Source organism: Podarcis liolepis, assembly GCF_965112155.1.
Source record: "Podarcis liolepis genome assembly, chromosome: 4".
NCBI classification, from domain to species: domain Eukaryota; kingdom Metazoa; phylum Chordata; class Lepidosauria; order Squamata; family Lacertidae; genus Podarcis; species Podarcis liolepis.
In genome coordinates this window covers 6,306,164-6,333,064 of record NC_139558.1, presented here as the reverse complement: position 1 = coordinate 6,333,064, position 26,901 = coordinate 6,306,164, and the positions used below count along the sequence as shown (strand labels likewise).

Genomic DNA, 26,901 nt, shown 5'->3' with positions numbered 1-26,901 from the left:
TAAAAATATATCCTCTGTATATGCACAGGGACACACTTTCTTGTAACTTTTGGAAGACATTGCACCAGAGGTAGGGGGCGTTGCTCCTTATCTGATGCTGCTCTGAGCATCTGTGGCTTCCTTTTGCCACAGCCCAGATGTACCAAGAGAAAATGAACAGGTCAATGGAAAGGTGCTTCATACTACCGAGGAAGGGATTATTAAGCTTTGATTCCTGAATTTCAGGGGGTTAGACTAGATGGCCCTTGGGGTCCCTTCCAGCTCTTCAATTCTATGATTCTATACATGGCCTTGTTATCCTTTCTTTAGATCAGGGGCAGAGAACCTGTGGTCCTCCAAGTGTTGCTGGATTGCAGCTCTCATCACCCCTGAACACTGGTGAACTGGTTTGTGGTTGAGGGAAGTTGTAGTCCAACAACATTTGGAAGACCACTGGTTCTCCACTCCTGCCATGAACGGATTCTGCTTAGGTTTTAGCTCAGTGCATTTGCGACACATCAGGGGCCCCACAACTGCCTTGCTCCCAAGGGCTGGGGGCTTTTGTGGACTCTACCCTATGCTAGTAGTTCAGTTATCTGGTCATTGATTTCAGGGGACCTTAAGCCTGGATAACTGTTTGGGGCTTGTTGCCCTAAAATTTACCGTATTTTTCGCTCTATAACACGCACCCGACCATAACACGCACGTAGTTTTTAGAGGAGGAAAATCCGTAGGCATGCCACCCGTAGGCATTCCCTCCATAACACGCACAGACATTTCCCCTTACTTTCTAGGAGGAGAAAAGTGAGTGTTATGGTGCAAAAAATACGGTAGATTTTGTTTGTGATCAGAACAGCGGCACATACTTCCCTAGCTGTGTCTTTTTATGTTGGTCCCCCCCATTAGAAACAATGGAGATTTCAGTACTCTCACTTTGCAATTATATATGTAACTTCATACAATCTGAGAAATGCAAAATCCAAGTGTTTCATATCCTGTGGTAATCTGTTGTTGTTGTTGTTCCTCTGTTTGCGTGGCTAATCCCTCCCCCCCACTGTGGAATAAATAAAGACAACGGACACAGAATTTAGGTTAATGGGCGTAAATGGCCACAACTTTATTGATTACAGGTAAGAAGGGTATTGGCTTAGGCATTGGCCCCTAACCGACTATCCGGTCTGACCGGGAAGGGTTAAACACCAACAGGGGGAGCCACCCGAGATGCGTATCCCTAGGCGCTCCCCGAGGGGTTACCGCTCGGGGGCGCGCTTTAGGCCCTAGCCTCCGTAGGTTTCGGACGAGGCGTCGCCCCTCGGAGTCCTTTAACGAACTACCCTTCAAGCATTGGGGGAGGTGATGGCGTTCCTCCCCCACCCAACCTCATTTGCATGACAATATACTACCATACCCCGGCCAATGCCTACCGCCAAAACCAAGGGAGTTGTGACGATTTGCTACGAGGTAGGCGAAAAAACCAAGTGGCACCAAAACCAGCCAATTCGCCAAATGGAAAAACTCCTACCAGGCCCCTTGCGGCGACCAGCCGAAGCCCATAGCAAAGTCAGTGGCTAAACCTAACGGGCGGGTGGGTGGGAAACCGCGTCAGCTGCTATGGAGAAAAGGGGCGAGCCGAGGGCTGCCCCGACCTTAAGTGGCCTTTGAGAGGCCCCGCCCCTGCCGCCAGCCGATTGGCTGGCGCCGCGGGGGGATGCAAATTAAGGGAATTCCCTGACACCGCGAGGCTGACGCCAGCCTCGCGGGAGTGAGAGTGGGCGGGGTCGTTTGCCCGCAACCCCCTCTCCTCCTGAAGTTCGGAACGGGCATTGCGTGGCTAATCCCTCCCCCCCACTGTGGAATAAATAAAGACAACGGACACAGAATTTAGGTTAATGGGCGTAAATGGCCACAACTTTATTGATTACAGGTAAGAAGGGTATTGGCTTAGGCATTGGCCCCTAACCGACTATCCGGTCTGACCGGGAAGGGTTAAACACCAACAGGGGGAGCCACCCGAGATGCGTATCCCTAGGCGCTCCCCGAGGGGTTACCGCTCGGGGGCGCGCTTTAGGCCCTAGCCTCCGTAGGTTTCGGACGAGGCGTCGCCCCTCGGAGTCCTTTAACGAACTACCCTTCAAGCATTGGGGGAGGTGATGGCGTTCCTCCCCCACCCAACCTCATTTGCATGACAATATACTACCATACCCCGGCCAATGCCTACCGCCACCCGAGCCGTAAGCCGGCTCGCCGCCAATACCCTCAAGCCTGTAACCAATCCCTAATGCCTTGAAAAATATCCGCCAACCAAGTATCATTGCCAGCATCAGATAGATGCACGCCATCCCAGCGATAAAGCATTTCCTTGTCAAATCGTATGCATGGGTGTTGGATGACCCGTCCTCCCAACGCGACCACCCTACGCGCTACCGCGCGCTCCACCAGCCTCCTTGCCTTATTCACGGCACCAGGTTTCTCCGCGTCCCGCCAACATCGCCTTTCCAGCAAGGAAGACCAAATTATTGCAATGTTTCCATGAGATGCCCTCAACAATTCTAGGTCATTGATAATGTTCCACATCAAGTTCACCCCTTTCCTATAAGGCAGATCATTCTCGCCCAGCTGGATGACCAAGGCCGTAGGAGGACCCTCAGCAGCGATTTTCCTGGATACAGCTGGGAGAAACTCCTCCCAACGCATACCCCTCCTAGAAATCCATGACACTTGCACCTTGCTGGGTAATTGTAGCTCAGCATCCCAGCCCCTATGCTCAGCACGGCGTTTTGCCCAATATACGATGCTGTGGCCGACAACCCACAGTCGAACCACCTCAGAACCTGAAATGAGAAATTGAAGAACCGGATCAGGAGGAGTGTCGGGGGTGGGGAGGGTTGAGGGTACTTTACAAGGGCTTCCTGATATAAGCCCGGTATGCATTAGATTTCCAACGCCCCATATCCATAATTCTCTCTGCTGGTAAACCCATATGGGCGGCAGTGGTCGCCGCCCCAATGCGAAAGGAGTGCGCGGCGTACTCCTCCTGCGGAAGACCGATGGCGGCGATTGCTTTACGCAAGACCCTCGTGAACTGTTGTTTTGATAAGGGGGAACCATCCGAGTGCAAGAAAAAGGGGCCATTAGAATTTGGTCTTACACGCAGGTATTTCCTGGCATCCTTAACGGGGCAAGGGCCCGCATTCTGAGCCGCCTGAAGGCGGACCAAGGCTCCCTTACCGAGTTGGTCCGTCTTAGAGCTCCGGATTCTTATTAACACATGTGAGCTGGCCACGGTTACGTCCTCCAGCAATAGCCCCTTAGGGTCTGAACAGTCCCCACAGACCACCTCGCCTATACGCAGGGCGCCAAAGAAAGCAAAGGAAAACGCTGCAGAGAATAATCCGGCTTCAAATCTTGACCAGCACAGGGCCCTCAGCTTCCTACGAATTTGGGTGAGTATGTCTAGAGTTATGGGTCTCCTCCTGTCCTGGCCGTGGGGCCTGGACCTACGCCAGCCCTCAAGCATCTTCCGTACCACAAAGTGCGAACAGGGATCCACGGAAAACAGGGTTTTGGAAAAGAAGGATATCGCTGCTGAGTGAATATTAAGAGTTTTGGGGGCCCGACCAAGATCACTAAGATGAACCAAATACTCTATGACTTCCGACTTGGACGGTGGCCTGCCTGGCTTGAACCGCTCCTTTTTAATGCGGAAGGATGTAAAGTCTAGCCATGCCTTATTATAGGATCTCAGGGTGGAGGGCGCTAGCGCAGACAATACTCCCTTTATTGCTTCTCGTTGCCAATATTCCAGAGGTGCTCCGGGAATGGTTGCGGCTGCTGCTGCGCATCCGGCGCCAATGAGCGAAAGCGTTCCATCTGGAAACGAGATAGAGCATCCGCAATGTTATTGTCAATACCGGGGACGAACTTGGCTGAAGCGTGAAGGTTCAGCCGCAGGCAGGAAAGGACGAAGTACCGTAAAAGGGAAGCCACCCTAGGAGAGTGTGATGACTGTTTATTCAGGACTGAAACGACCGCTAGGTTGTCCGTCCAGAAACAGACCCTATGGTCCTTGAACTGGTCCTCCCACAAGTGGATTGCCACTACAATGGGGAAGAATTCTAGGAAGGTCAAGTCTCGTAGAATTGGTTTACCTTGCCAGGAGGGAGGCCAACGCTGTGCACACCACTGGCCCCTGAAGTAAACTCCAAAGCCCAAGGACCCAGCCGCATCTGAATGTACCTGGAAATCCGACTGAAGGGCCAAGGTATCTTGCCACAGCGATATACCGTTGAACCCATCCAGGAATTGCAACCAGACGAGGAGGTCTGCCTTTACTGCCTTGGAAAGGCGTACCCTATGATGGGGTGACCGCAAACCCGTGGACAGTTTAGCTAAGCGGCCACAGAAGGGACGGCCGGGGGAAACTACACGGCAGGCGAAGTTGAGGTGCCCCAGGAGGGATTGAATTTGCCTCAAGGTGACCTTCTTTAAAGGCAGCATTTGGCCGATAAGCTCCCTAAGGGCAACCAATTTGTCAGCTGGTAAGCGCGAGGTTTGGGCTACGGTATCGAGTTCTATCCCCAGGTAGGTCATGGTCGTGACCGGACCCTCCGTTTTCTCGCTTGCCAGAGGGACCCCCAGCTCCTTGGCTAAGGACTCAAAAGCCATGAGGAGAGACCTGCATTCCCCAGCGTCACTTGCCACCAAAATAAAATCATCAAGATAATGACCCACCCCTAGAGAGCCAGTTCTAAACTTTAGGGCCCATTCCAAAAACGTGCTGAAGGACTCGAAAGCAGCACAAGCAATAGAACAACCCATGGGCATAGCTTTGTCAATGAAGTACGCTCCCTGGAATTTAAAACCCAACCAGCGGTGGTCTTCCGGATGAACCGGGAGTAAGCGAAACGCTGACTCGATGTCGCATTTTGCCAAGAAGGCGCCCCTGCCAAAGCTCCTCACCAGCCGCACAGCTTGGTCGAATGAAGAGTACTTAACCGTGCACATTTCTTGGGGAATGGCGTCATTAACTGAAGTTCCTTTGGGATAGGACAGGTTGTGTATCATTCTAAATTCACCGGGGGCCTTCTTTGGGACAATCCCCAGCGGGGAGATATGAAGCCCCTCAATAGGCGGAGTTGCAAATGGACCGGCTACCCTGCCAGCTGAAATTTCCTTCTGTATCTTTTTAAGCGCAATGTCAGGCCTTTCTAACACTGATTTCTGGTTAGGGGGGCAACTGGAATTGGGTGTAAAAGCAATCGGAATTCTAAAACCTTCAGAAAACCCTTCCTCAAGTAGTTGAGCTGCCCGTCTATTTGGATAGAACTTCAAGAGTGCTCTCAAGGGCTCCAATTTTATCGGAGAGCACGCAAGGCCTAGGGAGATGTTAGTAGCGAGCCCCAGCTGGCCCTTGGGCGGGGGCTGCGGGTCCAGCGGAGCCACCCCTGTTTCCCCGGGAGAGGTGACCCCTGGCCCCCCGAAAGGGCTGCTGCCTACCTTTGAAGCAGTTGACTGCAGAGTGGCTGCCTAAGCACCTCTCGCATTCGTGCAGGTACTTACAGGTAAGGCGCTGACAGGTACCCTTGTTGAAGTCCCAGCACTGCCTACGGCGTTGGGTCTCCACCTTACCAGTTTTTGGCTGTTGAGCGGTTTTCTTCTCGATATTGGGCCCCACGTGTTCAAACCAGCAGTTGTTGTCCTTTTGGTCCCAGCGCGTTGAAGACAGTAGCGAGGCATTCCTCCGAAAGTCTTCATCATACGCCAAAGCGGCTTCATCACCTGCCTGCTCCCGAGCCCTCCTGACATGAGCCAGGTAGGACACGAGGTGCGCGCCCCTCTTAGGATAACAACTTGACACGACAGCCATAAATACCTGATAGCCATTAAGCCAATTCTCAAAAGATCGCTCAACCCGGGGTACCCTGTACCTCCTTTTCCCATAGTACTTAATTTTCTCCCCTTTTCCCTTTACCTGGGCTGGTGGCAGCAAGGAAAACATATCAACGTAATTGCCATTCAATATCTTGTTCCTCTTCCTCTTAGAGAGGTGGTTCCCCAGAATAAAGTCAGTGGCAGCGTTGGTCGAGACTTTAACGTCTGGGACCAGAGCCCCATCCTTCCAATCGAGTGTGCCATTAAATGCCTTCCTGTGCGAGTTGGCTCTACGTTCATGCACCCATTGAGGAGCACCAACTTCCTCCCCCTCCCCCCAATAAGTCTCCATGGGGGCGTCACTATCACCATCTGAAGATGAGGTACCTGTTTCCTCCTCGGAGTCCGAAGTGTCCCTCCTCTTGCTTTTCTTCGACCGATGCTTCTTCTTCGCCTTCCGCTTTCCGCCCCGTGGTGCGTCGTCACGGGGGGCCGGGTCGGAGGCAGTGGCCGCCTGCTGAGGGGGCAGCTCCTCCTCGGAAGATGACTCCTCCGACGTGCTAGGTTGTCTAGGGTTATCCTGGAAAACACTGGGAACGTCAATCACCTCCTGGCGCGGGGCCGATGTAGAGGCCACCGCTGGCCTGGCCTTTTGTGCGTTTGACCTAGGTTTTTTAGCTGGTGCCTTGCCTTTCAATGGACCCGACTTTGACTTTTGAGTTTTGGCAGCTTGTAAGCGCGTCCGTGGCCTGCTGGGGGCCTGCTCAACCACGTTAGCTGCACTAGTGGAAGGACCATCCTGACCCTGCTGGCTGGGGGGGGTATCTGGTATGCAATCTTGTGTCAACTCAACGATGTTCGGGGATGGGGTGATGGGAGCTCTGCACTGCGCGTAGAATGCTTGCAGCGCGGAAAAGAGCTGAGCCACTACCTGCGGGTTACCTGTGCCTGTTGGCATTAGTGCATTGCCAAGCTGAGGTTGCTGGGGGTTGCCGTTGCCCTCCATGCGCAAGCCGGAAGCCGCGCCTCAGGGAGTGACTGTTCTATTTATATTTATCTATATGCTTCTTCAAATTTTTTTTTCTTTTTTTTTTGTATTTATTTATTTATTTATTTACTATTTATTTATTAATTTATTTGTTTTATTTATTTATCTGTACTGCACTTATATATTTATAGCTATATTATCGACTCAGGCGTAGTTGCCCGCTGCCCAGCTACTTATATGAAAGCACCACCAATCAACTGCTACGATATATGTGTATACACCACGTTTGTATTTCTAATTATTTATTTATTGTCCAAGTAAATATAATTGTCTCAATAAAGTTTCCAAATTCTAATTATTAATATTGTACCACACTAAAATCAAAGTATCATCAATCAATTTTAGTCCGTATCCTGTACTAATTGTTTGGCGTCAATAGGTCAGACCCACTACCGCGGGATTCCCAAGTTACTTGATGAACAAGCTAGCAACCAGTAGGTAGGAACAAAAGCAGCTAGGTACAGAAGGTACTAATCAGCAACGCAAAAGAGACCAGGAATTATCTGGCTACAGAGGGGGAAATAAGGCCTAGATGCCGCCGAAACTGAGGAAGTAACTGCGAAGGCTAATGAGGGAATAACGCTAAAAAGGGGGGTGAAGCGATCCCAAAATGACCCACTAAGTAAAACTGCAAAGACTAATGAAGGGATAAGGCAAACCCTGAATTACCAACCAAGTAAACAGCGAAGGTCAATGAAGTAAAAGAGCTAGAGGAATAAACGGTCAAATAAACAATAAGGCTAATAAGGGGCTGAATTACCACCAGCAAGGGAATGGTAAGGTATTATGAGCCGTGAGAACTGCTGAAATAAGGAACCAGATAAGGAGCTGCTGAGATAATGACCAAAACCGCTGAAATCAAGAACCAGATAAAGAACTGCTGAAATATAAGGAACTGCTGCAATAAAGAACCAAAAGCGCTGAAATAACTGCTGAAATAAAGAACCAGGGGATGCGCTGTAACCCTATGGGACCCGGGCTAGAATTGCCTCACCCAAGATGGCCGCCGCTGGGACCACGTGGTGCACTCAAAATGGCCGTCCCTACAAGCCACGTGGTGCCTGCAAGATGGCTGGGAGCTGGGTCGTTGCCCAGGCAACCAGGACGCCGGAAAAGATTTTTAAAAGGCGGACCGCAGCGGGAATTAACAACGGGGAAGCCCCCAGAGTAGAGTAAGCGAGGAAGAGGCGAATGAGCACCACAACGCAGGGATTCTACCAGGGGACCAACGGACGTCACGACGACACCAGCGCTTACTGCCGAGAGCCCGCTCCTCCCCCCAAAGCTCCCCGCGTTGCTATCCCCGACTCCGCTTAGAAAAGAAACCTCCCGTGAGCGCTGCAGCGGCTCACGATCGAAGATCCCTCGGCGAAGCGCTGAGCTCCTTCGTTGGGGCGCTGCGAGGCTCAAGAGTAAGACCGCGATTGGAAAACCCAGTGGAACGCGTAGCTCCGTAAGCGGCGCGGTCGGACCCGGTCGTGGGCCGAGGGCTGAAGATCCGTACGGCAGAGAACTAGCTGGCAGAGGCTCGCTACCAAAGATCCGTTCGGCCAGCCACACGCGGAAAACAAAAGGTAAGGGAAATAAAAAAAACAGCGGCGCGACGAGAGGGATCCGATCCGAACCGCGTCAGCTGCTATGGAGAAAAGGGGCGAGCCGAGGGCTGCCCCGACCTTAAGTGGCCTTTGAGAGGCCCCGCCCCTGCCGCCAGCCGATTGGCTGGCGCCGCGGGGGGATGCAAATTAAGGGAATTCCCTGACACCGCGAGGCTGACGCCAGCCTCGCGGGAGTGAGAGTGGGCGGGGTCGTTTGCCCGCAACCCCCTCTCCTCCTGAAGTTCGGAACGGGCATAATCACACCCACTCATTATGTCCTATCTGAAAAGTTAGGGCAGAATCTCCTAGGGTCTGAGACATTGTCTTGCGTGTTGTTGCCGAGCAAATAGCTTTCCTTTGGGTACCATAAAAGAAATTCATAATATCAATAAACAGCTAGTGGTGTTCTGACTTATTCTTAACATAACAGCACTTGGACTTCCTAAAATTTACACAAGCTTTTAAAAATCTAAGTACTAACCACAAATACTTAATGCACCAATTTCTGCTTTTTTTCTGTTTGCCTGAAACAGGAGGTTTCAAGCACCAGTTTTTATTATCATTATTATCTAAAACCAGTGGTAGGCAACTTGTGTGTGTGTTTGCTTGTGTGGGGAGAGAGCTTGTTTTCCCTCAGAGGTTATCTGTTGAGGCTCATATACTAGTGATGGCTCCCTTTTCTGTCTTTCTGCCTTCCTCCATTTCCACTATTAGACCCCGGCCCAAAGATTGCTTAGTGCAAATTTAGAAACATTATTTGAAAATGAAGGTTTGGACAAAAATTCCACCAGTTGGTTTAGGCTCTGAGACCCCTTCCCCTCACACATGATTTATTCTCATGCTGGTTTTGGTTAGAACAATGGCAACTTTTTGTGACAAGGGTGTGGCCGTGGAACATAGAGGAGCCTGAAGTCTAGTCAAATGTTTCAGCAAGGAAGGTCACCACACACAAAAAAAAAGAATAAGGAAATGCATGGACAGGCTCCAGCATATACCTATTATTGGTGCAGATCACATTAATATTGCTACACCTTGTGTTGCCGCCCTTACCTAGCTTTGCAATTTATTAAACCTGATAACTCTAGTAGAATTGTCCAGAGGAAGCGCAATGAGCCTCCTCACTAGTAAATATAACAGCTGGCCTTCTGTTAGCTCCCTGTAGAGATCCCCCAGGCAACAGTTATCAGAAATTTCAAGTGCAAAATAAACTGTTGTGCTTCGGCAGTCAGACAGCGCAGCAATGGTTCTGCGGCTGCACTAAGTGGTAATGTATACAAGCACACATGGCAAGCCTTCGATCCAGTTGTAATACTGCTAATGGGTGCTTTAAGAAATGCCAGAGATTTGGGGTGGGAAATGGCTTATAGTTATTTCATTTACCTAAAACTGTTCTGTAACTGAAGGGCAAACAGCACATTTTGCTGCAAGCCATGTGAAACAAAGTTTTGATGGAAGAAGTGATTTCCCCCAGACAAGGAATCGGAAGAAAGGAAGTGCTTAATCTTTTACCTATTACCATCTTCCCCACCTCCACAAACTCTTCCCTGCTCTCCCTATCAGCCTTTACTCCTCCTAGTGTTCCAGGTTCCTGGCCATTGGGACTTTGCAATGTAATGATTGCAATGCAATGTGCAGCTCACATTTTCTTCCAGATAAGTGGGGTTAGGATTTAGCCTCAATCTGTTTCCTATTGTGAGTTTTTAAATAAAAACAATGGAATACATTGTTCATTATTGTGGTGGTCACATGGAAATAAATGATCTCTTTTGTTACCTGTGGACTTGATCTTTCCTATTCTGTTCAATAAGCAGTTTTTGTGGGGAGAACCATTTGGATTTGACTTCCCCTTTTTGTTCACCCTAAACTTTAATTTTCAAAGGACTCTGTTGTGGTTTTGTTCCAGTGATAATTTGAGAAAGGAAATTTTGATTTATGCTTGGTTTCTTACACCTGGGTTTGTGCAGTTAGTTGGTTGTTTGGCAGCCCTTACAGCCCTAAAAACTACTTATGTGGTGGCAATCTCCTTAAATCACATCTTCTTTAATGCAGAGTCCTCTGTGTGTCTCCCCTCCCCCTGTCTGCTAATTGCTGGTTTTGATCTTCATTTCTCTAATTGTGTATACCGTATTTTTCACTCTATAAGACGCACCAGACCACAAGACGCACCTAGTTTTTGGAGGAGGAAAACAAGAAGAAAAATATTCTGAATCTCAGAAGCCAGAACAGCAAGAGGGATCGCTGCGCAGTGAAAGCAGCAATCCCTCTTGCTGTTCTGGATTCTGTGATAGTTGCACAGCCTGCATTCTCTCCATAAGATGCACACACGTTTTCCCTTACTTTTTAGGTGGGAAAAAGTGAGTCTTATAGAGCAAAAAATATGGTATGTTACTACCACCCTGTTGGGGCATTTGTTCTCCTTGTGTGCACCAGGGCACACTGCCAAGCCCTACCCCCTCAGTTGTGTCGCTGCCACCCACTTTACATATTCATATAAATTTGAGGGTGAAGGTTTGCTGTGGGAGGTCTGTTCTACTCATCAATGCTCCCATGTGATTTACAATTCTGAAATCCCACAAAGGAGCTTCATGGAGCCTAACTTCAGACCTTCGTTCTCAAACCTACAGAGGGTTGTAAACCCCATAAAGGTGACAAGGCAGAAAGGGTAGGTCTTGGCAGCAGACCCCACTCTCGTTGGCCCAGTTGTTTACACGTGAGGAATTCCCAAACAGGACAAAAGATTTTGGTGCATGATTCGACTAACACCGTCACACGTGAACACTGATAGCAGCAGATGACCTTGTAGGTCTCTGAAAATATTTTTCTGCACTGTGCATTCACCCAGTTATAAATATTGTCAGTGACGTTTTTGTGACTGTGAATCACTGACATGTGATTCTTTGTTCAAAATGGGGATTGCTGTCAACATTCTCATGTGAATGCTCATACTTGCTGATTTCTGGGCATTAGTAAATTATGCATGCCTGTTTCTTTGGTCCTAAGTCAATGCTCAGACTGCTGATGCTCTTTTATGTTTGCTAGATGGCATGAAGGAAGCATAGCTGCAGAACACTTGGCCTGCACATTTGTTTATTTTCATTATTTTAGTTAGGCATCATTCCAGTTCCCTGTTTTGTTTCTGAAAGGGTAGGAGATACTTGCTATTCATAGATACCTCCCATCCTTCCTCCCATTTGAGATCTTAGAATGTCCACAATCTTTAAAAGCAGACTTTTGATAGACATTGCTTTGACAGTATATAGCACATTTCACATTAACCTCCATGCAATGGCAGACATGTATGAGTCCTGGAGGTGCCAAAGGCATTTCACGTGAAGGCAAAAAAGAAAACAAAAGATTCTTATGAACTGGTATTTTAAATATAACTTTTTCATTTCAATATTTTGATCTGATTTGATTCCTAGCCTCTTCCTAGCCTGGGGTGGGTAATGAAATGTTAATCACAAAACTTAGTCACTATGGTTAAACCTTCATGATTCCTCCAAGGAGGAAACGTTATTTTAAATTTTTTGGTAGGGTATGCTAATTCCATAAACTGAAGAGATTTGCATTTGAACATGTTGCATGATCCTATTCTTTGTTCTTCTCTTAGGTCACACCAACTGTAGATTTTATTTATTAATTTTATTTAAAGCATTTATTACAGTTTATTTACAGTAAAGATGTACTAAAATCAGTTTACAATATTAGGTAGGTAAAAAACTGTTCTTAGATTGTACCACCTTAGACTAGACATGTAAGATTTGTAATTGAATGCACTCCCATATAAAAAAGCTCCTTTCGCATATTCAAGGAGGTGTCAAGGAGAACCATTCTTGCCTTGCTTGCTGCATGATTTCCAGTGTTCTGGGTGAACAGTTTTATTTGTTCCCTTTCTTGAGAACCATCCAGACATGAGGCGCTCAACATGCTGTCTAAAGGGGAAGAGGCCAAGAACAACCTCATCTTCTCTTTGTGTTGACTGACTGTTGTATGCTGTGCCCAAGGCCTCATTGCTGACCAACCCTGTGCAAGGAGAGCTAGTGGCTCTTTCCAACCTGTAAGCACAGGGGGATCGAACTGCCTTTCCCTTCTGTCTTGCTAGTCCAGGGTCCTACAGACCAGGGAGCTCTCAATTGTCAACGGTGCCAAACAGACCTTGTGGCAGCACCTTTGCCAACACAGGCGTGTCAAGACTGGCTGCCATGGCATCCTTTCTCCCTTCTTTTTTTAAAAAAATGGGTTTGTGATTGTATAATACAATGTAATTTGATTCTGATTAGGAAGCATAGGAACCTGAGCTATATTAAGTCAGACCCTTGGTCCTTCCAGCTCAGCATTGTCTACGCTGCTTGGCAGATGCTTTTTAGGGTTTCAGGCGGTGTGACTCACAGCTCTACCTTGAGATGCTGAATACTGAACCTAAATCCTCTACAGACCTTCTTACATCTATTTTCAAAAATTAAAAATTAAAAATCATAGTCAGAGGATGGTCTGCTGGGCATTCCCTAGTTGTTGATGCTCCTTTTGTTATGCTTACTTTAAATATATATGTTTCTTTTCTGTAACAAATTGACACTTATTTCTGAAGTAAATATGTTTAGTATCAAGGCAGCAGAAGCAAATCAAAGGTCCGGTCCAGTCTGATGGAAGTCATAAAACATCTTGAGGATGCCAGGTTAGCTTTGGCCAGTTTAGAGTCTGTCAACAGAAAATACCTGGGAAAGAAAGAGAGAAAGAGATGATGGGGAGATGAAGTTCCTGAAGAATGATATGGAGGAGTTTTCCCCACTCCCACATTTTCTACATTTCCTTCAGGGTGCTATCTATGAATAATATTCCCAACTAGCCTGTAGGGTGGCACAGAGATTTCAGAAGTCTCTAGGGTTGTGCAGACACCCTGGGAACTTTGATCTGAAACTTCACTCAGACATCCTCCAGGCATTTCTCCCAAGCAGAGGATTCCAAATTTCACTAGTAAAACTTGGTGGAAACTCAATACAAATGCACAGAAATTTGCTACTCTTGCAAAAACTCCCTTTATTGTTTTAGTCAAAATATGCTGTCAACCTGACCTAGAATTGAAGCAATTGTGTGCCTTAGGCATCCATTCAGAAATCTGAATTGCTTGTGGCACTGTTTCCATCGTATGCAAACACAACTTCTGAATCAACAGAGTTTCTCTCTCTCAAATTCCCGTTTAGCTGGTTATCATTGTCAGAGATGTTCATTTTAGACAAGGGTGTGGAACAAGAGAGGAAATCTCAGCTGCAAATAGCAGAATCATTTCCTGATGCTTTTAGTTGGGGTCTTTGGTTTTAGAACACTAGAGGGCTGTAGAAGTCTGTAACAGAGCAAGGGTTTATTTTGTGCTGCAAACATACTCAGAAGGTTAGCTATAGAAAGATGCATGTTATGGTATAGAACAGTTTTATCATCTGTTGTTTTTGTCATATACGTTTGCAGCCTTGAATAATATATTTTGTAGCTCTAATTGCTGGAATGCTTTTGCAAGCAATAACTTCTCCTTTCCCCCATCCTGCGCCACCCTTTCTTAAAGGAGCGGTTCTAAGTCAGCATTTCTTTTTGCTGTGCACGGACATTGCTAATACATGTCTTAGTAGTTTGTTTCATCATATATGGTCTAAAATCCAGGGCTCTCCTTGTCTCAGTCATTTATGTTACTCTGTCATTGATGAGCATTAATGATTGCTCAAGTACCTCTCTCTCTCTTTTTGTGTGCATATATTTAATTTATTTCACATGGCATGCCACCAATTCTCCTATGACACACCAGTGTACACTAGTCCTCATTTTGGGAATTAATGGCATACATTGAGAAATCTACTGTGCCATGAGAATTAAATAAAATACTTAAATTGAGTCTAATAGCACAAGCCTATACATGTTTATTCAGAAACAACACCCTCTCAGAATTAAGTCCTGATGGGAGCCATTCCCTAGTGTCTGTTTAGGATTGCTGTGTAACTCCCAGCCATAGAGGATGCTGCTTACTGAATCTTAGCATGATCCTCTGTTCCGCATTTTTGGCCCTGACTCTGAAAATTGCCCCCCGTGTACCTTAGAGTGTGTGTGTGTGTAATATTTGACAACTTGGGGGTGACACTTCATGTATCTGATGGAAACGTTTATTCTGCAATAAGGCTGTAATCCTATGCTCAGACTTTCTACTGAGTTGGCATGGCATGTATATGTTTGTGCTGTCCATCCGCTAATTTTATTTTTTTAAAAAAATAATATTTATTGAAGTTTCATAAACAATCAGAGGGTTCAAAATTTAGACATAGAATACAAAAGCCAAAAAAACCTACAAAAATAAAAAGTACAAAACAAAACACATAAAAAATACACAATAAAAAACAGTTAACAAAATAGAAGGAAAAAGAATAAAAAACGCCAATAAGCAAAACAGAAAAAAGATTAGTATTTTCATATCTTATATTTCATTCACTAGTTTCTTGACCTCCTCACACCTCCCTTTTTGTATTCCAATTCAGATATTAAGTTCAGCAAATCCTTACCCTCTATCATTTAACCTTACTCAGCATCTTAACCTATAGTAAATATATATTTTCTACCATTATCAATCCATATTTACATATTCTTATTAATCTTTTTACCAACACCGCTTGTTTTCAATCCAACATCCCTTTAACATTCATTAATTTTACAGTATTTCTGTAGATAGTCTTTAATTTTTTTCCAATCTTCTTCCACCGACTCTTCTCCCTGGTCTCGGATTCTTCCAGTCATTTCTGCCAATTCCATGTACTCTATCACCTTCATCTGCCATTCTTCCAGGGTGGGTAGATCTTGTGTCTTCCAATACTTTGTGATGAGTATTCTTGCTGCTGTTGTAGCGTACATAAAAAAAGTTCTATCCTTCTTTGGCACCAATTGGCCGACCATGCCCAGGAGAAAGGCCTCTGGTTTCTTCAAGAAGGTATATTTAAATACCTTTTTCAGTTCATTATATATCATTTCCCAGAAAGCCTTAATCTTTGGGCACGTCCACCAAAGGTGAAAGAATGTACCTTCGATTTCTTTACATTTCCAACATTTATTATCGGGCAAATGATAGATTTTTGCTAGCTTGACTGGTGTCATGTACCACCTGTAAATCATTTTCATAATATTCTCTCTTACAGCATTACATGCCGTAAATTTCATACCTGTGGTCTACAACTGTTCCCAGTCAGCAAACATAATGTTATGACCAACATCCTGTGCCCATTTGATCATTGCAGATTTAACCGTTTCATCCTGAGTATTCCATTTCAACAGCAAGTTATACATCTTTGACAAAATCTTAGTTTTGGGTTCTAACAGTTCTGTTTCCAACTTTGATTTTTGCACCTGGAAGCCATTTTTTTTTGGTTCAAATTATATACTTCTCTTATCTGATAGTAATGTAGCCAGTCTCGCACTTTATCTTTTAATTTCTCAAAGCTCTGCAATTTCAATTTGTCTCCTTCTTGTTCCAAAATTTCCCAATATTTTGGCCATTTAGCCTCCATATTAAGTTTTTTCTGAGCCTTCACCTCCATTGGTGACAGCCACCTTGGGGTTTTGTTTTCAAGTAATTCCTTATACCTTGTCCAAACATTAAACAGTTCTCTCCTGACAATATGGTTTTTAAATGCTTTATGCGCTTTAACCTTGCCGTACCACAAGTATGCATGCCACCCAAACACATTATTGAAACCTTCCAGATCCGCTAATTTTAAAATGGCTCAAGGGTCTCTTGGATGTGGTTTTTAGATTAGCCTTTGTTCAATTCTGCCATATCTCTGCATCATCCCAGTCAGGACTCAGAACAGTGACTCATGCAGGAACAAACAGGGTAGAATTATTTTTACTCAAAACAGGTTTAGAGTGGTGAAAGTGTAACAGGGTGCCTTCTGTTTTCCTCCAGAACAGTTTGCTTTGGCTATAAGCACTCTGCCAAAAATTGCTGTGCACAGATCCAGTCAAGTTCGAACAACAAACAGCTCCCAAAAACATTTGACTGGGTTTACTTAGAGTGCAGGGACGCAGGTGGCGGTTCTAATCCCTGCAACAGAGTGAGTTCCCGTTGCTCGGTCCCGGCTCCTGCCAACCTAGCAGTTCGAAAGCACGTCAAAGTGCAAGTAGATAAATAGGTACCACTCCAGCGGGAAGGTAAACAGCGTTTCTGTGCGTTTCTGTGCGCTGCTCTGGTTTGCCAGAAGCAGCTTAGTCATGCTGGCCACATGACCTGGAAGCTGTCTGCGGACTAACGATGGCTCCCTCGGCCTTTAGAGCGAGATGAGCGCGCAACCCCAGAGTCGTCCTCGACTGGACCTAATGGTCAAGGGTACCTTTACGTTTACTTAGAGTGCCTGATTATTGCACACTCACTACGTATGGAGAACAGCATGAGGGTTGAAGGCTGGAAACCAACTTGGATAGATGGACACACTGTTTTTTCTTGCATTTATCTGAAGACAGGAAATCCTGCATTGGGAGGCGGTAACATAGGAGCCAACAACAAGGGGCAGAGGGGTCTTTGGGACCCCCAGTAAAATATTTGAGGGGGCCATGACCCCCCCAAAGTTGATGGGCAGTTCCATTCAAATGCACTGCATCATGTGACTGATTATGCAGGGTAAGCCCCACCCCAGATACTTCATTCAAGTTGCATTCAAATATGCTAATGTTGCATATTACAGGTTGTCCTCCTTCCCTACATGCTCATAGGAATAGACATCAACAGTTGGATACTCCTGAAAACCTTTTGCTTGTTTATCCAGGGTTATCAGAAATATCTGTGGGGAAAGATTACAAATTTTCTGCATCATTAATTACTTTATTAAGCAAAATCTAAAACGAGTCCTGCAGTGCAGCCTGTAAGATAACCGCTCAACAATCTGGCAAACCTGGATCAAGAAAAGCTTCCAGCAGCTTTTCCTGTGTTTTTCTGTAACTGGCAAAGAACAGACTGCTACATGCTTCCTACTTCCCCTAAGGCAGCACTATCAGAGCTGCTGTTATCCATAGAAGCGAAAATGTGTGAGCTTAATTTTTCAACCTGCAATTTCTCCCCTTCATGGCTAATGGTAACTTTAGGGGTTGCCTTGTAGACCTGCAGGGGTTTGACTAGATGACCCTTGTGGTCCCTTCCACCTCTACAATTCTATGATTCTTTGTGCCCTACTCCACCCACCTGATTTCACAATTACTGTACATAGAGAGCTCTCCGTCATTCACAAGTACAATATTTTGGCTCTCCGAAGGCTATATGGTTGGAGGTCCTCTGTAACAAAACAAACTGCTAATTCTGTATCACAAAAGCCTGAAGCTAATGTAATTGTCCAGGTCTGCACAGAGTTGCACATTTTGTGCAACTTGTTTGTTCTAGAACACTTGAGTTGTTTCAGAATATGATTTTTTCCACAAGAGGCAAAGAAGGAAAAGAGGACATAGGATGTCTGTATATTCTCTACATCACACTAAGTGGCCAGAAAGTTCAAGGTGCAGTGTTGCCTTCCAGGCTTCAAGAGATTATGCCCAAATATTTTTCAAATGTTTCTATTGGCAATCATGAAAGCCAGTATCTATTTAATTATTTAAAAATGTCCTCCTACTCCCAGATACCAGATTTCATATTGTTTATCACCAGTGCTGAAACATGGATCACTTAGGTTCATTGTTGGTATTTAGACTACATGGCCATCTGCTGTCTGTGAACTTAATCATTCTATGACTGTTCCAGCCTTGAGGTCTCCTTGTCAAATAATTATTGTCAGATAGTTGAAATGCAATTCACAATGGGCAATGAAATGAATTTTTCCTGCTACTCTCTTTTCCCTCTTCAGCTTTTGGTGTGTGTAGGGATACGTACCTTTGCAACGGCAGTAAATTTACAATTCCTAGTATTAACACACTTCTGTGCTTCTCTATGTTTTCCACCCTTGAAAAAACATGTTTTTCCGTATTCCTTCATATTGAATTATGGGGGTATGAATGACACACAGTTCTAAAGAAGAAACTTGCAGGCAGATGACAGAAATATTTTCATTTAAACTTTTTCTTTTAAGCTGTTCTGGGGTGGGGGGCAGGGTAGATCAATAAAAAACTGGTGGTTCCTCCTTCTGCAGTGTTTTAACATCATACTATCACTTTTCAAATACAAAGACTTCAGTGCCTCTTAGGATTTCCAGCAGTAAACGTGGCTGTCAGCATTGGTAAACAAAGTCGTGTGGACAGGACACAGACAAGAACCGTAGGCCAACATTTTCAGGGTACCCCTGAAACTGTTTCCCAGGAAGTCAAAGCTTCATAAAAAAGGATAGTCCAAAACAAGTTTGTTGTTGAAGCTGAACTGTATATCCAAGGTGTCTGGAAGTGGCATGAAAAGGATATCAGACATGGAAACACAGGCTGGAGTCAAACTGCAGCTAGAGGAGAAGAAACCAATAAAGCCACGACCAAGCTAGCTATTTCCAAGGCAAAGACTCAGGGCCTGTGGAGGATATTTCTGCTTTGCTCCCTTTCCACACTTAGGATTAACTCATCACCACAGCTGCTGTGGTCTACAGGCCCCTTTCGGCTTGGCAGAGGTTGCATTCTAAAATCAAGCGTCCCTCAAGAGTTCATCTAATTGACATCCATTTCTTCTCCTGTGTGTTGAGAGGTTTTATGCTTAAGTACAGTGGTCCCTCGGGTTACAGACACTTCAGGTTACAGATGCTTCAAGTTATAGACTCCTCAAACCCAGAAATAGTACCTCGGGTAAAGAACTTTACTTCAGGATGAGAACAGAAATGGTGCGGCAGCGGCATGGCTGCAGTGGGAGGCCCCATTAGCTAAAGTGGTACTTCAGGTTAAGAACAGTTTCAGGTTAAGAATGGACCTCCAGAACAAGTTTTTAACCCAAGGTACCACTGTACTTCTGATGATCTCACTGACAGCACTGATGCTACAAATTAGCAAAAGCCATTCTCTATACTGGTGGGTCTTGAATAGGGAAGTTAAGAACAGCTTTCAAAGCTGTTTCATACATTACCCTTTTGCATGAACACTGCACGATTACATAGCAAGTTCTGTTTCTAATAACTAGTAATAAAGGGAAGCTAGATATGTACTCAGATGCAGGAGAGAGTTGCATGTTTGTTGCAGTTGTTGCCTGCTTAAAACTCAGATAAACCTAGCCATGCTACAGATGTGGATGGTGCTGACAACCTTTGGGTGGTATTGCCGCTGCAGTTTTCTTTCTCCAGCACCTACAAGACCCTGTACCTGGAGCAATGGCCCTGAGGGCAGGCCAAATGAAGCCATACAACATTCTAGACTAGGAGCCGAAAGCAGTTCAAAGATGCAAGGCAGGAAACGCTTCCGAGACACAAAGCCTCCTTTTGATCTCCCTGGCCCTTGATAGAGATACTGTGATTCTTACAAAATTTTGATAGAAGTAGTGTTTCATTTATTTATGTGCTACTTTTGTGGTCAAAGACCTGCCTTCCATACATAAGAGCAAAGCACGGCAGCGACCTTGAAGAAGGGATCAGTAGACCAGAAGCTAGGTACATCCTACATGCTTGGAGCAGGCTATTTGAGCAGACAGATGAATGTGCTGAGGCCATCTTCCTTCAATGATAAGTTTACTGCGAGGGCAGGATTGTGACCGAACCCTGGCTTTAACTCTGAATATCTCTAGAATTGTCTCTTGCTCTTGTGCTAGTCAGGCACATCAAATGCCTGTATATTGCAAGGGCAGCCTTGAAACCTGTACGTTAGCATCATCTGTGTTTGTGTCCAGTTAGCTCCAGTCCCTAAACAGAGCACCCATATTTCCAGGTGATTCTGAAAATAGAATCAAAGACTGAGAAAGCCAATAATCAGTATCAGCATCAAACTTTATTTCAGTCACATACCAGCATATACTCTGGTTTCTCTTCAGATCATATAAAAAACCTATAAAATCTTACTTGTGAGTACACTTAAAAGAGTTTTATGTGACTTGTTAGAGCATAATACAGTGAGGTTTCTTCACATGGTTTGTACAAGACTTACCACAAGGATGAATGGTTGAGCCTGTCTGGTTGTGGAGAAATGAATGAGATACTGTATTAAAGTATAGAACACAGAGATTTGCACAGAAAAAAGTAGGTTTCTCAAGTTATACTAAAAACAGATAATGAAAGAGAAAAGCCCTGAGGTTAAGAGGCTGTAATTTTTGAAACTCGCCTGCCTATTGGCTCAGTGTAACATCCCTTCCTACCAGCTTCTGATATGTTTATTGAGGAATGTTTATGAGCATGCCACGTCCTCTGAGGTTTGGAATATGTCAGCACGCTAGCTTAATTGAGAGGAAGTAAGCTGCACTGTTAAGTCAACGTTTGTTTTTGTGTTGATATATGTGTATGTTTATGAATGATATGTAGGTATTGTGCATATTAATACTGTGTATAAAAAGTGAGACTATTCTGTGAGTCACGTTATGCTGATAAAGATATTTGCTTGAGGTTTCCTACACATACTAAAGTAGTATATGTTGATGTGCTTTAACCTAAGCCATCTCTCAAACTTACTAGTCTTGTACGTATGCCTGTGTGTTTGGAGGGGGTCATACAGATCTGCAATGCTGTGATCTGCCCCCCCCCATGAAAATGATAGATGCCCTCTCACAAGCTACACCATGTGGCTGTTTTGATTGTGTGCTTAGTCTTGTAAGAGAGGGGAAAAGAAAACTATAGCAAGTCGCCAATAAAGAGTTGGATTCAGCAGCTTTCCAACAGCTCTTTGGTTTTCCAGATGTCAGCAATGATAACGCAGAGCATAAAACAAGCAGCTTAGGAAAAAAAGAGAGAGAGAACATCCAAAAGGGTTTGCCTTTCTAAATACACTTTGTTGAATAAAGCAAGCACAGAAAAGACAGGTGGAAAATGCGACAAATTTGTGCTACCATCAAAAATAAAAGGAAACAAAATAGTACTGCAACGTAAGGGGAGGGGGGGGAGAGAAGCTGCATTATCTTTCCAGAATGTAGGTCACATTTGCAAAGTTGGTTGTACTACAATTGTATATTTTGAAGGATGTCACATTAATGCTAGTTTTGTAATATAATAGAGCAGTCATCCTCCTCCCCCTTTTGAATTAATTGTTGTCTGGATTTATCTAAAAAGGAGAACTTCCACATAAGGGTTAAACTCAGCAGGACGCTTCAGCGGTTATTTACTAGGGAAGGGGTGGAGATATTGATGGGAGGACCCCAGGTCCCTCATCCCAGTGGGGACTTTTTTGTCAGAAGGGTTTGCGTTACACTGAGTCAGTGCCATGCCCAATGGTACTTTGGGATGTATTCCATTCTATACATTTTATCCAAAGCTGGTTTGTTTATTTGTTTGTTTGTTTTTTAAAAAAACTCCCTAGCTTTGGCTTTCCAAGATTGGTCAAATACATATCTGGGGCCAGCAACAAAATTTGCAGTGTTTCCTCGCCTCCTAACAGAAATTCTTTTGGCCATTGTTTTCTTATCCAGGATACCCCACTTTATGCCTCATAGTCCAGTTTTCCGTGTTTTGTGTGTTTCTTCACCTAATCAGGCTACATAATATTGATAGTTGTTGGGCTCTGCAAAAACTCTGTGGTGTGTGAAAAATTACTTGCTTTTTCTGTCCTGAAAATTCCAACATTCAGTTTCATTGGATGCCCATGACTTCTAGTGTTGCGAGAGTGGAGGAAAAAGCTTTACTCTGTTCCCTTACTCCATAGGGGAGTTGCGCTGTCTCCTTGGGTCATTTTGGTTGCCCTTTTCAAAAAGAAGCTTTTCCCACTCCTTTTTGAGGTGAGGCAACCAGAACTGTACAAAATATTTGAAATGTGATTACACCATAGATTTGTACAGTACAATGGCATTATGATATCAGCAGTTTTATTTCCCGTTCATTTCTTAATGATCCCTAGCATAGAACCTGTCTTTTTTATAACTGCTGCACACTGCTTTTGACATCTTCTTTGAGCTATCTACTATGACCCCAACATTAGCACAGAGGCAGCAAGCCAGTAGTCATACTGGCGTTATCTCACTGTAGATCCTTGGGGGAAAATAACAGTCTACCAAATATGAGGCATGAAGAGTACCTCAACTCTAAAACCACCTCATTCACAAGGTCCATTAGTGTCTGGGAGCTGTAGATCGCTAACAGATAATCAAAGTCCCAAAATACATTTTGCATTTGCAAAACCTTGTTTCACTTTTACAATAAATAACCCTAGTTTTGAGGGATACCTATACTAAGGTTTGATTCAACAGAGTGCTTTTAAAAAGTAGTTATATTTAATAACATACAGCAAAATTGACATCCTGAAATTAATTGCTACTCATCTTACAGTGATTTTGAGGTTTCTAGATGGAAAATAAAAGTAGCATTTTGCAAACTGCCAATTCTCCACCACCTTGCACTTTGCACAGGTGAATAAATAACTGCACAAAGTTGGAGAAAATCATTTACCTGTCAGTCAGAGTGATGAGGTGTGTCACTTCCTTTCCCTGCAAAAGGCAGTAGAGGACATCATTTCTCCTGCCCTTTCTCATCCTCAGACTACAAACATTAATGATGCTGAGGTTTCATCACTGAAAATCATTATCATATATATTAAAGCAAATTCTTTGCCTCACACACCTTATTCTTTAACACAAGCCTGCACAACTCTAGTAATCTAACAATGGTTGTGAGTTGTGTGGCCTGCCATGTGTTTTGCCATTACTGAGTAGAAAAATTGAGGCTTACTGAGCCTCTGCTGAGCTCTCCCAGTCAGGCCTTGTGTAGACCTCCCTAGTATGGCCAACAGCATACTAAACGGATAGAGGTGTCCTGATTCTTAATAGCCCCCCATTAAGCTAAAAGGGACAAAACAAGATTCAGTGGGCATGACAGCTGGAAGAGCAGGCCCCCCATCTTGGGGGGGACCCCCAAAAAAATCCATCAGTGGGCCGAGTCCCCTTAAAATTCTGTGGTGGCTGTGCACACATGCTGCAGAGCATGCTCGCAACACACACACAAACCAGGGGGCGTCTGCACGACACAATCAGTGTGCCCTGCAGCATGCTTGAGTGATGTCAGGGGCCTGCTGATGTCATGCGTGCACGCTGCGGGGCATGTGTGCAAATTTTGCTGATGTTGCACAGCATGGCCCCCTCAGTCACAGGGGCAATGCGACACATGTGTGGGAAAGGATCAAAGTTTGTTTCCCCAAGAAACTGAAGAGCCTGAGGCAGGCTTAGTAGGTGTCCCATAGAACACGTCTTTATTTTTTCCCATGCAAGTAATTGACTGCAATATATTGCTAAGGAAATAAGTGCTGGGGAAAGCATACCACCACCACCAAAAGTGCCCCTTGAGTGTGTGTGTGTGTGTGTGTGTCTGTGTGCACAATGTGATTTAAAACTGCTCTGCAGTATACATGCTGTTCTCCTTATCTTTCTGATCATCTGGAATGAATGTCTCTGTCACTCTTACACTTTCTTGCTTCGCGTATCCAACGGGGTATTGTGTAGTGCTGCAGAGAACAGGAGCTAATGACTGGTGACAAGCATGACTTGTCAGTTTAACCATGTAAATTGACATTGTGTCTGGACTAAACTGGTTTCAGGCTGGTGGAGTGAGAGTGCCTGGTGGGCCCGACGTAGTTCTCAACAAATTGGAAGTGTCTTGTAGAGTCATCATCATAGCTGATACAATTCCTCTGGAAGCATGTTGGGTACTAGATCATCAGACACACCCCTGTTATGTAGCATTGCATAGCGGGTTGTTAAGTTGATTATTGAGCTGGCGAAAGCTTTCTCTCCATCTGCTTATTTACACTGGAGTGTTCCTGCATTACATCCAAGTCTCTCTCCCCCGCCCCCCATTCCTAGCCAGCTAGAGATACTGCTGCTAAATGTAGTTTCTCTCTAAAACACCTTGTTAAGCTCACACTGTGAACTTTAAACAAAAGTAAAGTAGAGCCAGGTCTTTGGGCCTCTTACTCTCTAATGTAGCTTATTTCCCCCATGAAGAAAGTGTGGGGCAGATCATTCCTCATATCTATCCTGTTGAGGGCTGCACAGCTTGGGACTGGCCACAAAATGCAACCTAGTGCCAGCCATCAGGGGTCCCCTCTTCCTGCCTCAACCCTCCATTCCCAAATTCAGCAGGGTCTCCCTCCCAACTACAGGGGGAGGATTTCCAGGAGGCTGGTGGCTACTGGGAAGATGAGGGAATGGGAACATTCCCTCATCTTGGCCCTGCTCTGTGGGCTTTTCTCTTGATCCAGCACATCTTTAATTCCTGTTGACCAAAGGCCTGCTCATTTGTGCCTTGCAACTCCCAAGAAAGAGCCTTATAGAATGCACTTGTGGGGACATGATAACTGCTGTTAGTGTCTGTTGAGTCTTTAGACTTTAGCAAGCCACTTCAAATAGACTTTTATCCTGCCCCCAAACATATATCTTTGTTTTACGGACTATGTGAGTTGAGGGTCATCCTGTCATCAGTTTTATCACCCAAAATCCATGCAGGAAAGAACGTCATGAAGTGATTGTTCTTCCATAAGTAATGGAGGCAGTGGAAGACAGGAGTGCCTGGCGTGCTCTGGTCCAGGGGGTCACGAAGAGTCGGACACGACTAAACGACTAAATGACAACAAGTACTAAACAAAACAGTGGACAAAAGGGGGTTGGTGGAGTTCCTATGGGGATACCAGTCCCTATGGGTAGAGTAACATCTAGCCTGGGTCCTCAAGAGTCAATTATGCATACCAGCAACAATCTCACAATATTCAGGGGATGGTTCTGTACATTTTTTAAAAAATGTACCACCAGCTTATAGTAACTAAGCACACACTGAAGTAACACATGAACAAGTGTGTTCATGGCAGGTTTGTTTGGTTCCATGTACATCAAAAATCGATTAAAAATGCAAAACAATGTGTAAGCCATCATGGCAGTAATCAGCTCTCTTCCTTCCAAAACATTTGGAATAACAGTGAACATTTCTGTTCTGTTTAGCGCTTTCAATGTATAAAATGTAAACAAACAAACAAAAAGCAGTGCATTGTTCCCAGCGTGATTAGACATAACTACCATACATTTTTATTAAAAAGAAAAAAAGTAGTATGAATCCAAAAATTCTACATAACCATAATAATCATGGTGTGTGTGCATAATTAGGAAGCCATAAGCTGCTACTAAAGCTTTATGTAAACAGTTTGCCTTTTAATGCTTCAAGTACCCTATAGTTTGTCCATTATAAACCACAGTAATTAAATTCCATATCAGCCCATTTCATGTGGTGTCATTTTTGTTGCTTGAGCTCTGGGGAGATGTGTTGAATTGTGCTGTCATTATGAATGCTGCCTCTGCTTCTGTTTGCTGCCTTTGTTGATTGACACTTGCCCAGAAGAGTCCTTAAGAAACAATGTAATTAGGGTATTTGCATTGCCTGGGATTAGGTGACCTTTGGTGTGCCAGTAATTAGAGTCTCCCTGCTGTACACTGTTAGTAGCTGGTAGGCACTAACCAGGCAGAAGAGGTGATAGAGTGATTCATTTAGTAAGCTGCAAAGAGCTTTTCAATTGGTGGTACAATTAACAGGCGATTATTATTAACAATGCAGTATCATTTCATGATTGTAGCCTGCAGACCAAGCTCTTAACAGACTTAACTTGCTTAGCGGGAAACAAAGGGCACTTAACTTTGGGAGACCTGTTCACATGATGGAAGGAATATGTATGATAAGAATCAACCCACCAATGTATGTATGCAGACTTGATACTTCTCTCTCTCTGATAAACCTGCACAGTTTTTGACCCACTAAACCAGATTAACCCCACCAATGACGGTTTGTGCCTTGACAACCCTTTCATTTTCTCAATCACAGACATACACAGAAAAATGAAAGTTGATCGGTCACTTTGGTAGCCTTGCTTTATATGTCTAGAATGCCTTTGAGTTCATGAGCTGTGAGTTGTACATGTCTGGAAGATAGATGCAGCATAAAGATTGGAATATGTTCCTTTCTTCTGCCCCCCATGCTTTCTGAAACTATAACTGGATATATTTACTCCAGGTTAGGGATTCTTGAGAATCTTTGTGAATCCCAGCATCAAATCACCAAATCCACACCTCCAGAATAAGTGCTGATAGAAATTTAGCTATTCACCAGGTGCACCAATGTACAATGTTTTGCAGCCAGGTATAGCCATAACTGGCACATCAGGCTAAGCTGGTGAAAGTGCTCAGTGCAACAAAGGTGACCTGCATCTCCAGGGGCAAAGGTGCATTTGAAATTATGCATTTGGTTCTTTAGATGTAATATGACCTGCTCCAAAAGTGGCTGGACACATCATTCGCCTGGGCAGACAAAGCACACTTGGTGTGGCAGTGCC

At 44.7% G+C, this 26,901-nt stretch overlaps 2 protein-coding genes across 9 annotated transcripts in view; one reads left to right on the top strand and one right to left on the bottom strand.

Moving 5' to 3' along the window:
• The window catches only part of PCDH9 (protocadherin 9), a 761,173-nt gene that overhangs the window by 448,909 nt on the left and 285,363 nt on the right, over positions 1 to 26,901 (top strand). The window lies entirely within an intron of this gene.
• On the bottom strand, positions 1,714 to 6,856 carry LOC310705765 (uncharacterized protein; the record flags this gene model as incomplete). Its single annotated transcript, XM_083500588.1, has 2 exons — positions 1,714 to 3,849; positions 6,238 to 6,856. 2 exons carry the CDS (start codon positions 6,854 to 6,856, stop codon positions 2,876 to 2,878), a joined length of 1,593 nt encoding a protein of 530 aa, XP_083356714.1. The 3' UTR covers positions 1,714 to 2,875.